Source organism: Paramormyrops kingsleyae, chromosome 13 (genome assembly GCF_048594095.1).
Source record: "Paramormyrops kingsleyae isolate MSU_618 chromosome 13, PKINGS_0.4, whole genome shotgun sequence".
NCBI classification, from domain to species: Eukaryota; Metazoa; Chordata; class Actinopteri; order Osteoglossiformes; family Mormyridae; genus Paramormyrops; species Paramormyrops kingsleyae.
The window spans coordinates 10,406,855-10,423,590 of NC_132809.1; the positions used below are offsets into that span (position 1 = coordinate 10,406,855).

Below are 16,736 nucleotides of genomic sequence, written 5' to 3' on the forward strand. Positions count from 1 at the left end.
ACGACAATTGAGATATCAAGGGTCTCGGAGTACTACTGAAGGCCGGTTTAGGCTAGGCTGGGCTCACCGTGGACAGCTGGGAGATCTCGGCCCTGATGTGCACCACATCTTCTTGTAGCAGCCTCTGCTGGTAAGCAATCTTCTCGGTATGGGCTGGCTGGTCGCGGTACTGCTCCATCTGCTGGTGGGACATGTCCAGTACCGACTCCAGCTTGTCCTGTTATTGACCAGTGGACGGTCAATACGAGCACCTTCCATGGGCACAAAAACTCTCCTCTGTGTGAGGCTCACCATTACCCTCCTACCTTATCGTCGAAGCCACGTTAAGCCAAGAGAAAACCCAGCAGCATCATCAAAGAGGGCGAAATCTTTTTTAAGCCCTGACCAATCAGTACCTTATCCTCCTTTAACGTCCGGATGCGTGTCTCCAGGTCCTGAAGGATCTTGTCCTGCTCACACAGCCTACTCAGCTTCACCTGCAGAGGTGAAGATTCGTTTTCACCAAACGTGGCCCTTCTAAGATACACCATGTTCGCTTACTGAAGGATCCTGTTGAACGTCATTCACTCCACCATAATGCCTCAAAATTACTTACATAAATGAAGTGCCTATATTAAGAAACAACTTTTCTTAAAATTTTACATCTATGTTCCATGGCAGGATTGTGCATCCATGGAAACATAAAGCATGTCTATGTCTAAAAACTGGGTTAGATGTTTAAAAACAAAACCAAGTCGCAGACAGAAAACATACGCGCTGACTGCCTATTTACAGACTTTCACAAATAGTGATTTTTTCTCCACTCCCAAAGTTATTTTCCATTCTGTTAAATTAATAATTAAGCTGTTTTTTCTACTTCACTGCAGTAATATTGTTGTTTTAATGATATCAAATATTCATCATTCTGACAAATGGAGCATTCTTATAAATTGTTAAACTGCAACAATGTTGCTCAGTAAAAGTCAAGACTTCCAGCTTCTACACCTCTGATCACGTTACGAGAAAGGAAGAAATAAAGGATTATGAATATCAAACTGAAAAATTTAATAGCGCAAAATATGAAAACCCCTTGCAAGTGTTTTTCCCTTTAGATTGAAAAGCCCTTGACGATAGCCTCCCCAATCTGCATGTCAGAGTCTCCTGCTCCCCACGGCCCCCGTTCGACTGCTTGTTTGTTTCAGGACTTTTGTTTACATGCTGAGTGAAACGTCTCAGATGTGTTCTGGTGACGGCCATTTGTGAAAAGAGAAATAGCGAAAGAGAATGCACAGTGATGGACGGCTTATTTCGGAGCACAGGACGGCCTGCTCCGAGAGTAGCCTTCTGTACTTACATCCACATCGCTCTCGGCTATTTTTACAGGTTTCGTTGTTTTGTCTTTTAACATCTCGCATCCAGGCACCTGGGACAACACAACAACAAAAGCAAACGATCACACACAAATGCTCGCAAACGAAAATCTGCAGCTTTGCCAGCAGTGTTAGGGCAGCGAAACTAACACCAAAGTCCCCCTTTAAAGAAAGTGAAATGAAATATTAACAGATATGTGCAGTGCTATCCGTCTTAAACTTTTCAGCGTACATTTTGTACATGTATTTTATATATAAACAAATTTAATATACATTTCACATACACACAGTTTCTTTAAGACTGGGCCAACTTGGCAAAATGAGAATTACATTTAAGTTTTAAATTTAAAATTAAAGAGCATTTTTAATTAAGTGGATTAGAGCATGACACTTCTCAAAACTGAATAAGACACAGGATCACAAAGCTCCTAGTACAGTTGCTATGGTTTTTTGACAACTATACCCATACTTACCAGTCATCTGGACATAACACAAAGTCACATGTCACAGTGAATCGCCTTCAAATATTCCCAGTAATAACATTCTTTGTGGCTTAAAAGGATGTATTTTAGAGCATTCAGTATGTGATATATGGTTCCAGATGTTTTCACTGGGATATATTTGAGGAGACCGACACCATGATTGCAGTCATGGAGTGTAGAATCTCGCAACATGCGACACAGACACAGACACAGAGCTCTATGCAATACACTGGCGATTCAGATGCACAGCACACATGCTAAGCTGCAGCAAGGACGCACCGCACAGGCTGAGTGACTGCAGAGAGACTGTAACACACCCAACTTGGTTAAAAATAAACTGCATGCGCAAATAGGAATGGGACCCTGGAGTGGGATTTGGTAACACACTGTTGATCATGATGATCAATGGTTCAATACTTTCCTTATTCTTCAAGTGGAAATAGAAATACACTTATATATTTGTCTCCATACCGCAAAATCTGTAATATAAATTGACCATATTTTCATGACCATTTGTCTCACCGTCTGCCTCATATTCCTGGCTGGTGATGCACTCAGCTTTGAAAAACGGAAGTTTAAGGAAACAGCTTTTCATTTAAAGGTAGGAAGCATCTCAACCTGCGTCTAGTTTCTCGCCCCCAGTTCTCCATAAACCCTTTGCATTATTAGGAGGTTAATATGGTACAGATGTCCGCAAATACATAATAGTCAAAAACTTCACAACAGAAATCATTGACCAATTTGGAATAAATCTTATTTTATGTAGAATCCTGCTACTGAGAATGTGAGAAACAATGTATGAAAATAATTTGGATTTCGGTGAATTCCCCTTAACCAATTAAGCACCTCAAAACACCAAGCAACTTTGACACTCTGAGATCTTCACACAGCATATAAAAAAGCTCACTGCTGCAAAACCGAAGGAAAATGGAAGGTTTCGCGAATCTAAGGAGAAAGCTGGTGTTAGACTGCCGAATCAGGGAGCTGCCCCAGGCAGAAAGACCACGAGAGGGTTTTCATGCACAGTCCAACATTTCTTCAAAAGTCTTCTGCCAATCCTCTACATACAGGAATCTCTCAGTAATGAAATCACCTGGAGTTCATGCACTCTCAGGAAAAAGGGCACTAATTTGTACCTGTGCTTGTCACTGGGCCTGTACCTTTAAGGGTCTGCCAGCTGTACCCTTAGCTGTAGGAAATTGTACCTGTACAAAGATGGACTAGGAGGAATGTTTTTTGTACCATTGGGGGTACATTAATGTTGTTTGTACCTTGGGGAGTCCATTTCCGTACCTTAAAAGGTACAGAAATGTGCCTTTTAAGCTCCAGTGACAAGCAAAGGTACAAAAACTGGTACCATTGTTTTTGAGAGTGTGGTTTTCTGCAGTGATTAAGGATGCAATTCTTGGTTCCATCAGCAGATCAGGAAATGACCCATATCTCATGCCACTACATCTGTACCTCCCTATCAAGAAATGCTCCACCTTACACAGTCAGCTGCACAACACAACAGTGTTTCCAACTGGAAGTAAAATGCGTTCCCACCATACATAATGGTCTTTAATTTCACACACTGTAGACAGATTTTACCCACAGGTTAAGAACTGGTTAGTCACAGAAATGGAAAAAGCTCTACTGCTTGCTAAAAAATTCATGTACACTAAACTACACTAAGAATGAGAAAGGGAGGTAGCTCTAAGTGGACAGTTAAAGGAGTTAGTGGGGGAAGCTTGCTGGCCAGTGGCCTGGACGAGGGTCAGGAGGAAGAGGAGGGAAGTGTCTTGGCTTTGGCAGCTCCCACCTTCAGGTCTAGATAGTCCAGGTCCTTCTTCAACTGCATGTAAGTATCATCAGCCTTCAAGTGAGGAGTGAAGAGACAAGTCACATGACATGAAACGTCACAGAGAGATTTCACAGCGCCACCTGGAGCAACGGGGGTATCAGACCTTAGACTCACACTGCAAGGACCAGGAATACACAAAAGAAAAGCGGATCCTTGGATCACGGTCATTAAAATGGTCATGTTCATTTAGTAATTAAGCTAGGATTAAAAGAAAGATGAACTACCCTGAATTTGGCCTTTTCTGGCTACACGCTCTGACCAGAGAAGAATAGAAGTTTCCTGCTGGAGCCTCACAGTGTATAAAATGTACCCGGCAGAAGTAATGGCACGATTGTACAAACACAGCCATTTCAAAAGCCCCTCTGAGTCACTTTACAAGTTTCATCAATCACTCTGTGTGTTTGTAAGTTAAACCCTTACAGCAGATTAACCTAAAACTCGCTGTGGGGGAACAAATGCAAACGTCAAGTCAGTTCTGAGGAGAAACCAGTCACACTCATCCACTGATGTTCAAACCCAGGGATGTTCATGAATGTGGGGGAAACTGAGAAAGTGCTTTAGGTTTACCCTGGATCACAAACAATCCAGAGAGAATAATGCACCTGATGCAATGGATGACGTCATGAGTGCCATGGTTACTAAGCACGCAGCACAAAGAAGCCAGCGGTCAAAAACAAACAAAATGCAACATTTGGAGTGCTATGCTGCAGTGCAAGCTGATCCAGGGACGATCGAGCAGCCAGTGCACAGCAACAAAGCTGGATTCATACGAGGCATGACCGCCATGCACTTGGGGGGGCGGGGCCTGACCTGGAGGCTGGGCCCGGAGACGGCACTGTGCCGCTGCAGATGGGCCAGCGTGGTGTTGTTGCGCAGGCCCGCCATCTTGGCCTGGTGTCTCCTGAGCTGAATGAGGAGCAAGGTAAGCTCCTCCGGCTAAGCGCGGGGATGGCGGGATCGGGGGGCGGGGGGCGAGAATAGGAATGCTTTGTTCAGATCCTGATATTTACGTTTTAATGGGCGACCTTGACGAGACTCGGGGGGGGCACCAATGGGGAAACCCAGGCCCGAGAGAGCCCAGCAGAGCGAGGTCCTCCCATTCAAACACCCCAGACAAGTGGGACCAGTACAAGCAGAACCAGTCCTCTGCGTGAGACATACGCGTTCAGTCCGGATCACATAAGCTCAAAGACCCACGCCTGTACAGACATAATGCACGCAGGTAAGACACTTCTATCATAAACCCCCTACAGGACCGAGCAGCTACACATGATTCAGCCGTGGGTGGCCAGGGGGGGTGGGGGGGGGCAGCTACTTACCGATTTACCATGTAAACTAGGGGTGCTGACTGTGTGCGTGATATAGCCCATGGACGGCATAGATCGCCTCTCCATCTGAGAAGTCTGTGGGCAGGAGAGAGACAGAAAAATCACATGGGCTGCCTTCCCAGTGCCCCATTCCCAGGGGACTAAGAGACCCCACACCCATACCTTACTGGAATTAGATGTTAAGAAATAATAATAATAATAAAACTAATAATAATCTGTTAGTTTTCGATCTGTGCAAGAAATACGAGTGAGAAAAAAACATAGAACATTCACAAGCCTTTATATTATTTAAGAAATATACATAATTAGAGCCTGAATAAGAAAGTAAAAAAATTACAGTCAGGGAGGGTATCCATGCGAATGTCTCATATGCTCGCAAAGTTAAGCCACGCCCAATTCCCCACAAAACGGGACTTTAAGAAGAACTCGGCTCTTCATGCAAACTTCGCGTAGTGCTGATCAGACAGATCCGCGCCTTTATCCCTCCGCCCTGTTATTTGAGCGTTTGCGCGTTGGATGCGGCGTCTCGCGGGACCGAATCACCACACGTTTCTGTGGATGCGGCGCAGAGACCTGCCAGGATTACCGCCGGAGCCTCGGAAGGACACAAACAACGAGAGATTTAATTACTCACACATAAATTAGCCCAAACCTGCCTCCTTAAAATAACATTTGTTCGCTAGCAGCGGGTGCGAGAGTGGGAGGCGTTCGCAGTGTGAATTCCCCCAGCCCCGTTTTTTGCTGTATAATAGGTTTTTTTATTTAAATTAGAGATCAGACGAAAGACTCTCGCTGCTGATTTTTGGGGAGGGAGGGGGCTGCTTTTGGGATCCTAAACGGCCCCCGGCGCACAGCACTGGTCCTCGGTGCTTTAATGATACATTTGTACTGGGGGAAGAGAAAAAAAAAAACACACACACACACACACACACACACACACACACACACACTGACGCAGGGGAAAGAATTAAAAATGAATAAATAAATAAAAATGGAAAAAAAAAAAAAAACGCCAAAAAAGTTGCAAGATTCACGAAAACAAAGTTTACGCAATTCTCTGGACTGGAATCATTACCGCAGTCACGGCAGTAACTGGCTCCGCAGCGCGCGCTGAATTAAACACGTCCCTCGCTTGCCCCTTTAATACAGCTGCGGACGCATTGCGCAGCGTCTAATTGCAAAGTGCTAATTAGTAGCGTTGGCTCATTAAAGAGGCCCGGCAGCTGGATGCAGGACTGGCGGACGGATGCGCTGCGACTGTACAGCTGCACGGGGCTGATTCACGCGTGGGAACAAGAAGCAGCTATGACCTGTGGGGGGGGTGTGGTGGAGTCACTGGCCGGGCAAAGAGCGTGACCTCATGAGCACCTGGCAGGCGGGTAACCGGGGCGGAGGCCGTGTGATTGTCCCACCCTGCTCAAGATGTGGCCCCATAAAACTCCAGCAGGACAATTTCCCACACTCCCGTCAAAGACCTTTCTCTACGCCAGTGATCTTAGGGCCCCCCAGGTCCTCAAATCTGTGGTCGGGGGCTCCGTGAGCGGTGCGATCCTCCACCGTCAGTCAGGGTTTATTTTAACGGGACAGGCCTTCCCAAAGCTTTTAAAAATCATTGCCACTAGGTGGCGTGATGAGCACGGCAGCACTCCTGCGGCACACAGGTTCTCACCTTGGACAGCTGGGTGCGCATTTGCAGGGGGGAGCCTGAAGGAGGCACTACCACGGGTGGCCTCTCGTGCGGCGGTCGTACGGTCACCCGCTCGGAGGGTGCGTGAAGCCTCCGCGGAGAAAGGGTCTTCGGCGGAGGCCCCGGAGGGGGGATGTCGGAGGGCGACGGAGGCACCGAGATGGAGCGGGGAACCTCCAGGGCTGCCCTGAAGGAGGCGGGATCGATGCCGTACATGGGCACCGTCGGGCTGCCGTAGCGGAACTGCTGCCGCTGCTGCCACTCGTAGAGCTGCCACACGGTGTCCTCCTTATGGGCCACGCGCTCGTCCGTGGACATGCGCAGGTGACTCAGCCGGTCCTGGGCGTACTTGTAGTCGCCGGTCAGGTGACGGGGCGCCAGAGGGGGGGTAGCGCCCATCGAGTGGCGCGAGGCCTTCGGCAACGACGGGTAGGGATCCACGGCATTTGCCTGCGGCCGCACGCTTCTCCGTTGGAGCGTGTGCTCAGAGGGCAGCAGGCTGCCACGACAGCAGAGCAGGCAGAGAAAAATTTACACTGAATTCACACACATCATAGACTCCTGGGCAACCATTACTTAGCTTATACTGTATTACACACCCTTTGGGTGGATTTCCTTCTGTTTACTCTGCTTTGAGTACAAAGGGTTTCTGGTGCATCGATGCAACATATTTGTGGCCAGTAGAGGGAGATGTTCACTCACAGCTACCACACTGTATTCACACCAAACTCCAAAGGAAATAATCTTTCAAAAAGTCATACATGCTACAAATGGTAAGAATAGGGTTTTAAACATAGCACATAAACTGTTCAGTAATTCACAAATAATTTTCCATTTTAAATGCAAAATTTTCATATACACAATAGCCAGCAAGACCTTTCAGAGTGTGACATGCATGTAGGTACTAGAGAAGTACTAGGGAGCATTTTTTTGTACTAGGGAGCATTTCTCCTCGCCTGTGTGGACCAGGGGGGCGTTCCATGAAGCAGGATTTCTCAGTTAGCTGGGTATGTTAAGCTAGAAGGCATTATTGTCCAGTAGGGTTCTCCTTACCTACACTCTTATTGGACAATCATGACCTACAGCTTAAGTTAACCCAGATAACTAAGAAATCCGGCTTTGTGGAAAACCCCCCAATGCAGGGACCTGCACCGCATCCCACTGACCTCATGGGGTCTCCCTTCTGCACCTTCACCCAGTGCTCCACCTGGGCCAGCGTGTTCTTCCTCTGCTGCTCCACATCCATGGGGGAGGCCACGCCCCGACCGTGCGGAACGCCACCATTATGCTCGGGATGGACGCCCATCTTGTGCACGGGGGGCACCGACGGGGCCCGCGAGAAGGAAGAGTTTGGGGAAAAGGCGTCTACATTCCTGCCTCTGGACGGTGACCGGCCTGGAGCGTGACCCTCGTCTTTCCGGAAGCCATAGCGCTCCCCGCGTCCCGGGTCGGACCTCTCAAAGCTGTTCACTTTCTCCGGCTTCCCAGGCTGCCACGTGTCATCCAGATGGGCGGGGCTTTTCTGCTTTCCATTGACGTGATTCGCCTGCGGGGCGGCCAGCTTGCCATCCTTCTTAGACTTCGTCGCCTCCCTGGCAGAAATTAACAAAAAGATAATAAGAATTAAATATAAATAAATCTGAATGGTTGAAAAGATGGAGTACCAAGAAATCAATGCCTTCCTGACGGCAAAAAAAAAATCCGCAGCCCATAATAACATTCGAAGAGATAATTTTTTTGAAAGCCAGTTGAGATGATGTGGCTCGTTATCACGTTTGTCACTGCAGGAAATACGAGGTTTAAAAAAAAAAGCCAGCAGGGAGATAGACAGGAATTTTATTAGCGGGGCAGGAAGATTGAGCCAAAGCTTGGGAAGAGGAACAGGCAGCCTGACGCCTGTCAAGATGACACCCTGGAAAGTGATGAGGGAGGGTGTCACCCCTGACAGTCAAAGAGATACCCTCGGGTGATTGGAGTGATCATTTGCTGCGTACTGATCGTCTCCTTGCAAGCCATTTATCATCCCGCTGGGTCGGAATTACTTAATGCACCTGTAATCTGTAATCACAGGTTCACAGGACAGAATTCATCATAAAATCGGTTCAATGCATTCTGAAGAGCATCTTAATTTTCAGGCAGAAGACTGCTCTCAAGTAAGACTTAAAGCATAGTTAATGATGTGAACAATTATATATATATATATATATATATATATATATATATATATATATATATATATATATATATATATATATATACACACACACATATATATATAAATACACATAAAAAATTGACAGCTTATGGAGGCAGTCCCTTGAAGAACACAATCTCATAGACATAACATCACCTCTTCAGGATTGGGACTGCAGTGACGCTCTTCTTGAGGTTGTGTATATGTGAGTAAAGAGTAATCATTAACTGTGACAGCGGATCCTGTCCTTATCTGGTCTCCCAGGTGGCATGGAGATCGTTCGCCCCCTTGTGGAGACAGATGGCACCTGCACTGCATCCTACTGGCCACTAGATGGTGTGTGAGCACTGCAAACCTCATGATGGAGTACGGCAGACAGGGCAAGGCTATGATTCTGCAACTTACCTGAATTCAATCTGCTCCCACGCTTTCTAATGCAGCCCTATTAATCTATTAATCAGTATAAGCAAAGCAAAAAAGGAAGCAGATTCATAAAACCAAGTTATTGGATTCCACTAGAAAAAGAAAGAAGGGCAAGAAAACTGATCGCAACCAACTGATTTGGATATTTAAATCCAAACCTCTTGTCCCTGATTGGCTCCACTGTTTACCTTGCGTGTCACAGTGGATGGATATTATGAGTGATGTAGCCCAGGTCCTGTCCAGCTAATGAAAAGGAACAAGCAGGCTCACTTTGAAAAACCCATAGCGCATTTGTCATTTAATGGCTGATCTATAGGCTATGTGGTAGCTTGGGTATGTTGGGAGAGCCAGTCACATAGGACCCGTGACCTTAGCTCAGTTTGTGCTAAAGTCATCCCCAGAAATGGCCCACAACAGCTCCAACCTTCAGGCAGAAGGCTAAAAGAGGCAGAACGAGCAGCACCGTGTGCACGTCCTCATTCAGTGACATTTAGCCTTTCCCACCGGGCCTGAGCTCATGGTGGAGGAGGAAGGTGACGGGCCGTTCCCCAGGGGCTTCTGGGAGCAGAGTGCTAGGCAGCCACAGGTCATCCCGCATAACAAACGGCCTCAACTTACCGTGACACCTGGTCTCCAGCACAGCACCAGAGAAGTACACTGAGTGCCAGGTTGGCACAGGGTGGGGAGACTGGCACAGGTGCCGGGACACTTAACTAAGCACTATCTGCCCGCGTGCGAAGGGGTGCGAGGCATTCTGTTCCACTCTCACTGCAGCCAGAAGTCCACTGAGAACCATATGCCTTTTTCCAGGATTACGGTCAGCTACCTTCCTCACAGAGGGACCCGTTTGCAGTCTTCCTCATATCACCCTTCTCATTTCTTCAGATCTGCTGTGCAATGCTCACAGACAGCTGATCTGGGCTACATTAAACATGCATCATGCTGTATACAGGCATGAGAACGACTGACAAAATGATGACATCATCAGACGAAGACACAGTACAAGCAGGATGAAGTACAGATGGACAGATACACCAAAATACTGAGACAGACACACAAACCAGTAAGCAGGAAGACAGACTGACTCACATACAGGCACATGGAGAGAGAGACAGACAAAAGGAAGCCAGGTAGGGAGGGTGCTGGTGTTGGACTGACCTACTGAGCCCATGGGTCTGCATGAGTGCCGCCTGGTTCATGGCACGGACCCAACCGTTCATGTCCTCCAGGGTGTCGGCGCTGAAGTAGTACGTGCGCATACCGCTGTGTTCGGCCTGTGAGCCAATCACAGAGTGCCTGTTGTAAATGTAGGAGCGCATCCCTGTGTGCACCGCCTGCAACAGAGTGCCAAGACGTGAGCCGGGACTGAACCGTCAGTACAAATTGTGCCACACCAATACAAAGCAGGTACAGTCCTATCAGCGACATCAATACAAAGCAGGTGCAGTCCTATCAGCGACACCAATACAAAGCAGGTGCAGTCCTATCAGCAACACCAATACAAAGCAGGTACAGTCCTATCAGCGACATCAATACAAAGCAGGTACAGTCCTATCAGCAACATCGATACAAAGCAGGTACAGTCCTATCAGCAACACCAATACAAAGCAGGTACAGTCCTATCAGCGACATCAATACAAAGCAGGTGCAGTCCTATCAGCGACACCGATACAAAGCAGGTACAGTCCTATCAGCGACACCAATACAAAGCAGGTACAGTCCTATCAGCGACATCGATACAAAGCAGGTACAGTCCTATCAGCAACACCAATACAAAGCAGGTACAGTCCTATCAGCGACATCAATACAAAGCAGGTGCAGTCCTATCAGCGACACCGATACAAAGCAGGTACAGTCCTATCAGCAACACCAATACAAAGCAGGTACAGTCCTATCAGCGACACCAATACAAAGCAGGTACAGTCCTATCAGCGACATCAATACAAAGCAGGTACAGTCCTATCAGCGACACCGATACAAAGCAGGTACAGTCCTATCAGCAACACCGATACAAAGCAGGTACAGTCCTATCAGCAACATCGATACAAAGCAGGTACAGTCCTATCAGCAACACCGATACAAAGCAGGTACAGTCCTATCAGCAACACCAATACAAAGCAGGTACAGTCCTATCAGCAACATCGATACAAAGCAGGTACAGTCCTATCAGCAACACCGATACAAAGCAGGTACAGTCCTATCAGCAACACCGATACAAAGCAGGTACAGTCCTATCAGCAACATCAATACAAAGCAGGTGCAGTCCTATAAGCAACATCTATACAAAGCAGGTACAGTCCTATCAGCAACACCGATACAAAGCAGGTACAGTCCTATCAGCAACACCGATACAAAGCAGGTTCAGTCCTATAAGCAACATCAATACAAAGCAGGTTCAGTCCTATCAGCAACACTAATACAAAGCAGGTACAGTCCTATCAGCAACATCAATACAAAGCAGAAACAGACCTATCAGCAACACCGATACAAAGCAGGTACAGTCCTATCAGCAACACCGATACAAAGCAGGTTCAGTCCTATAAGCAACATCAATACAAAGCAGGTACAGTCCTATCAGCAACACCGATACAAAGCAGGTTCAGTCCTATCAGCAACACTAATACAAAGCAGGTACAGTCCTATCAGCAACATCAATACAAAGCAGAAACAGACCTATCAGCAACACCGATACAAAGCAGAAACAGACCTATCAGCAACACCGATACAAAGCAGAAACAGTCCAACCAGCAACACTAATACAAAGCAGGTACAGACCTATCAACAACACCGATACAAAGCAGGTACAGTCCTATCAGCAACACTGATACAAAGCAGGTACAGTCCAACCAGCAACACTGATACAAAGCAGGTTCAGTCCTATCAGCAACACCGATACAAAGCAGAAACAGACCAACCAGCAACACTAATACAAAGCAGGTACAGACCTATCAGCAACACCGATACAAAGCAGAAACAGACCAACCAGCAACACTAATACAAAGCAGGTACAGTCCTATCAGCAACACTAATATAAAGCAGGTACAGAGCTATCAGCAATACCGATACAAAGCAGAAACAGTCCAACCAGCAACACCAATACAAAGCAGGTACAGACCTATCAGCAACACCGATACAAAGCAGAAACAGACCAACCAGCAACACTAATACAAAGCAGATACAGTCCTATCAGCAACACCAATACAAAGCAGAAACAGTACTATCAGCAACACCAATACAAAGCAGAAACAGTACTATCAGGCACAAGATACAAACCAGAAACTAATCCTATCAACCACCAAAATCAGTCATATTAATAGCCAAACCAGCACAAACAAAAACCAGCCCTAATGACCACAACCAACCAATACCAATCCTTTCAACCACACTGCCACTAATCACCAAACCAGCAGAAATACCACACCAAATGTAACAGACAGAGCAGGGCCATGCAGATGGAAACAGTTCAGTAATAATAGCTGTATAATGAACAACCTTTATCTCAGCTTTGTCTAATCAGGGCTGCATTTAGATTATTCCAGCCATAAATTTCCATTTCCAAAGAATCTTCGAAAGATTTTCCAAGGCTCATTAAGACATTAGAGTTGAATGCAAATGGTTCTCACAAATTAACCCTAAAGTCACGCCTGCTTCCACCAAAATTAAATCCATGATTCTTTTTAAGGCTTTAATGCCTGATTAGTTACCCTAATATCAGCTATATTGTCAAGCAAAGCTCTTTATAAGACACAAAGGGACATGTCATAGCCACTCCCCCCCCGCAATGAGCCCCTAACCCTTCCTGCCAGAAAACCAAACCTGAAGTTCCTTCAGCATCTCGAAGCCCCCTCACCTCATTGCATCTTCATCAAGGTTGGGATAGAGAGCTCTGCTGTCGAAACCTGCTGTAACCCGGGGCTTTCACCATCCCATAAATCTATCCCGTGGGGGGGGGGAGACAAGTGCAAAGGCCCCCCCACTGGTTAATAACGCTCGAGCTAAGCGGCTTGGAGTCCCAGCGTAAGGCTATCTGCTGTTGCTGCTTTGGGATAACCACTTCTCTACACCCTCTGCTCTCTGCCATTCCCCTGCAAACCCAACCCAACCCCAACGTACTGTGCATGGATCTGTGTAACCCTTTCATTAACGTAATCACACACACACTGGCCCAAGCTCCCAAATTACACGCCCGTCCTGATAGGGTTCCCACCCATCCCTTATAAAACGGGATGATGGTGGCAACTCTACGCCCTGATGAACTATGGAGCATCATACCCAGGTCTTATCTGGTTTCTCCCAAGTACAACTGGGTCTGTTTACATCACATGACCACCACAAAACAAAACAATTTCCGTTAAATATACAGGAGATGCCCGCAGGCATGTGATTTGCAAGATTACTTTAAGCTGTTGTTTTTTTTAAGCTATTGTTTAGATGGTTTATCAGAGTACTGTAGGCTGTTGCTGCACTCACTGTGGACTGGCAGGAATGGAAACAGCGGGATTACTTTGCTTTGCTGTATTCTGGCTCTGAATTTTTGTTTTCACAGTGCAGCGCTGCATTAATCCTGCCTGGCTGACCCAGTACAATCTTCATCGATTGCTTTGGGGAATGAGGGCCCCACTGTTTGCAATGGACACACACACACACGCACACACACACACACACACACACACAGACACACGCACACACACACACACATGCACAGACACACACACACACACACACACACACACGCACACACGCACACATTTTTCAAGAAGTCCTATAGTTTATTAAGCCCTTAATCATAGGTGACTTTTTACTGGGTGTACAATTGCACCCTCTATTGGTTAAATGAAAATGCTATTTCATCTATGCTATATTAAGTTCAATAGAATAAAACTATAGCATGAAGTTATATTTGAAAATGTGCTACTCATTTTAAAGTGTAATAATAATTTATTGTACATGTATTTACTATTTTATTTTATACAAATTTATTTATCTGGATGAATGACTGGTTGAGGGCTCTCTCCTTGCACCTCCTGGGAGAAAAACCCTTGAGTCACCTACGCCTCTGATATCTGTTAGGTCTATTAATGTCTACTAGGTAAAAAAAACACTTTAATTTATAGAGACATTGGTGCCATAGGACTGACTGTGCCTGACAGCAATCTACACGACTCCTTCAGAAATGAAGTGATTACGACTTAACCTTTTATCCTCACAATTCCTCTTTAACAGCCAATTCCCTAAAAGATAAGATGTAGTGATCCAACTTGATAAAATAAACTAGGATCCAATAAACCAAGGTCACCATAAAAATGTCATCCCGTGAAGTCCCCTCCCAGTCAGCAGTTTGGCCGTCCTGTTACAAGAAGCAGCCTCCGTCCCCTAAGCAATAGCAATCTCCCATTTCCCAATCTCCCATCTCCAAACACAAAAAGGAGATCATCTGGCAGGCACTTTCTGACATTTTAATCCAAAAAAAGCACGAGACACTGAAGAGGTAAAACACAGCACTACAACTACAGGAAATGCTGATTAAACAAAACAGCATGTTCTGAACATGATACATACAGATAAAACTGAGCAGCTTACACACACAAACACACACACAAGCACACACACACACACACACACACACACACAGATGTCTCAATAACTTGTTTATTTCAAAGCCAAAGAAAATCAACTCATTTATTTACAGATGAGGTGATAAGAAGTAACAAAAATCAGAAAATACCTATACCTGAAGGGGCCCTTCTGGAGGAACAGGCTCACTCGCGCCATGTACCCGAGCAGGGCGCCCGCGGGGTCAAAGGTCAGTGACCGGCCAATGGGGATGAGAGAGGGACAGAGAACCTGAGCAAATAGTACAGGGGCACCGCCTCCCCGCCCTTAGTAGGGGTGTGTGTTAGTCAGACAGGGGGGCAGACGCTTACACGGGCACAGGGGCTGGGGCCATTGATCTGCAGCCCTGGGGGCGGGAGGTACGAGAAGCGCTTAGCAGCGTTACTACAGGCATCAGATTGGGGGGGGGTGGGGGAGCAGACGGGGACACCTGACAACCTGATGGCGGTTTGGTGCTGCAGGATGACACCGTGAGCTGGAACAGCGGGCCCACGATTGGCCAAGACACTCAGAATCCCACTCGGCAGCTAAACGGCAGCAGAGTGAATTCTACGCCCAGCACGTCATGGGCCTTCAGCGCCTCATTCGTTTAATTTCCATATTTCTTCAAACATAATATGCGATCGCAGAAAGAGATGGCCTTGCTTTCAATAGGCTTACACCGAAAAGGCACTTACAGGTGAGAAAAAAAGGCCACCAGCACGCACAAGAAAAGAATGTGCGCTCAAAGCAGGCAGCCCTGACGGAACATCAGCAGAACGAGTCCCTTTCTGCCAGCACGATCTTTCTGATAATGACTACTTTACACCCTGGATAGTGTCACGGAGCCCTGTCAGCGTACGGATGAGAAGCTGATAGTTAACAGGCTAAATTTTCCCTCCTGGCACTACCTCTGTCCCACTGGAATGAAAAGAGAGCTGGCTAACGCCGGAATGACATCACACGTCACTATTTCAGCCATGCAAGACGGCAAGCGGGAAGAACGGAGAGTTACTGCCCTGGAATTCCCATTGCGGTACCTATTCTTACGAGAAGGTTGTCCCCAACAGCTGGGAGAGTTCTGCACATTCCAGATGCTTTGTTTGCGTTAGGAGACGTTACAGATGATGAGGTGTGGCCGGATAGGTGCTGCCTCCCAGACTGTCTGACAGAGAGGGTGGATCTACTGAGGTTTACTGAAGTTCGCATGACAAAACAATTTACGTGGGAGGTGTCAGATGCCTTGAAGTGTTGGAGGGAAAAAAACTACAGAAACTGGCACATAAAACGATTTGTTTCCTTTATTTCTCTTCCATTTCAAAGTCATCTACGTTGGGAGTAGCTGGAGGATGTCGCTCTCCGGCTGAAACTAGAGGTGTGTGGAAACAGGCTGTTCTGTGCTTATGGTCCAGCCCTCATAGTGAAGGTGATGACACAGCACAGTGATTAGGTCATAGGATGGGTGGGGTAATCACAGGCGTCTAGGAGAGCTACTGTTCACAAGGTTTTTAGGAAATGAAACTTCACCCTGAAACTACAGATTTGGTGCTTCATTCAGTCTCTTCCCTGTCTCTCAGCCCTACAGTAACAGCGTCTGCAGCCAACCTATTGATCACTTTACACTCTGGTCTGTAGTAGACTGAGGTGGAAGGTTCTGGTCCAGAAAGTAAAAATCCAGACCAAGTGTTTGTTTCAACCAACCAGTTGAGTATAAAGAGTCACAGTCACAGAGTAACTCAGCTGGTTGGTTGAAACAAAACCTTGGTCTGAATTCTTACTTTCTGGACCAGAACTTTACACTTCTGCTCATTATAAGGTATTGATAAAAACACGACATG

The 16,736-nt window shown here is 46.5% G+C and overlaps 1 protein-coding gene across 5 annotated transcripts in view; it reads right to left on the minus strand.

The window, feature by feature from the left end:
• Nucleotides 1-16,736, minus strand: part of LOC111842594 (pleckstrin homology domain-containing family A member 7-like) — a 90,068-nt gene that overhangs the window by 11,679 nt on the left and 61,653 nt on the right. For 2 of the 5 annotated variants that reach the window (XM_023809344.2, XM_023809337.2), the window contains exons 9-17: nucleotides 10,465-10,640; nucleotides 7,856-8,281; nucleotides 6,672-7,188; nucleotides 4,994-5,077; nucleotides 4,485-4,610; nucleotides 3,633-3,686; nucleotides 1,334-1,402; nucleotides 396-476; nucleotides 68-217 (exon numbers count right to left, since the gene is read on the minus strand). In XM_023809344.2, coding sequence (XP_023665112.1) covers nucleotides 68-217; nucleotides 396-476; nucleotides 1,334-1,402; nucleotides 3,633-3,686; nucleotides 4,485-4,610; nucleotides 4,994-5,077; nucleotides 6,672-7,188; nucleotides 7,856-8,281; nucleotides 10,465-10,640 — 1,683 coding nt within the window. The remainder of the gene's footprint in view (nucleotides 1-67; nucleotides 218-395; nucleotides 477-1,333; nucleotides 1,403-3,632; nucleotides 3,687-4,484; nucleotides 4,611-4,993; nucleotides 5,078-6,671; nucleotides 7,189-7,855; nucleotides 8,282-10,464; nucleotides 10,641-16,736) is intronic. The other 3 variants (XM_072698169.1, XM_072698166.1, XM_072698168.1) reach the window with 3 other exon arrangements.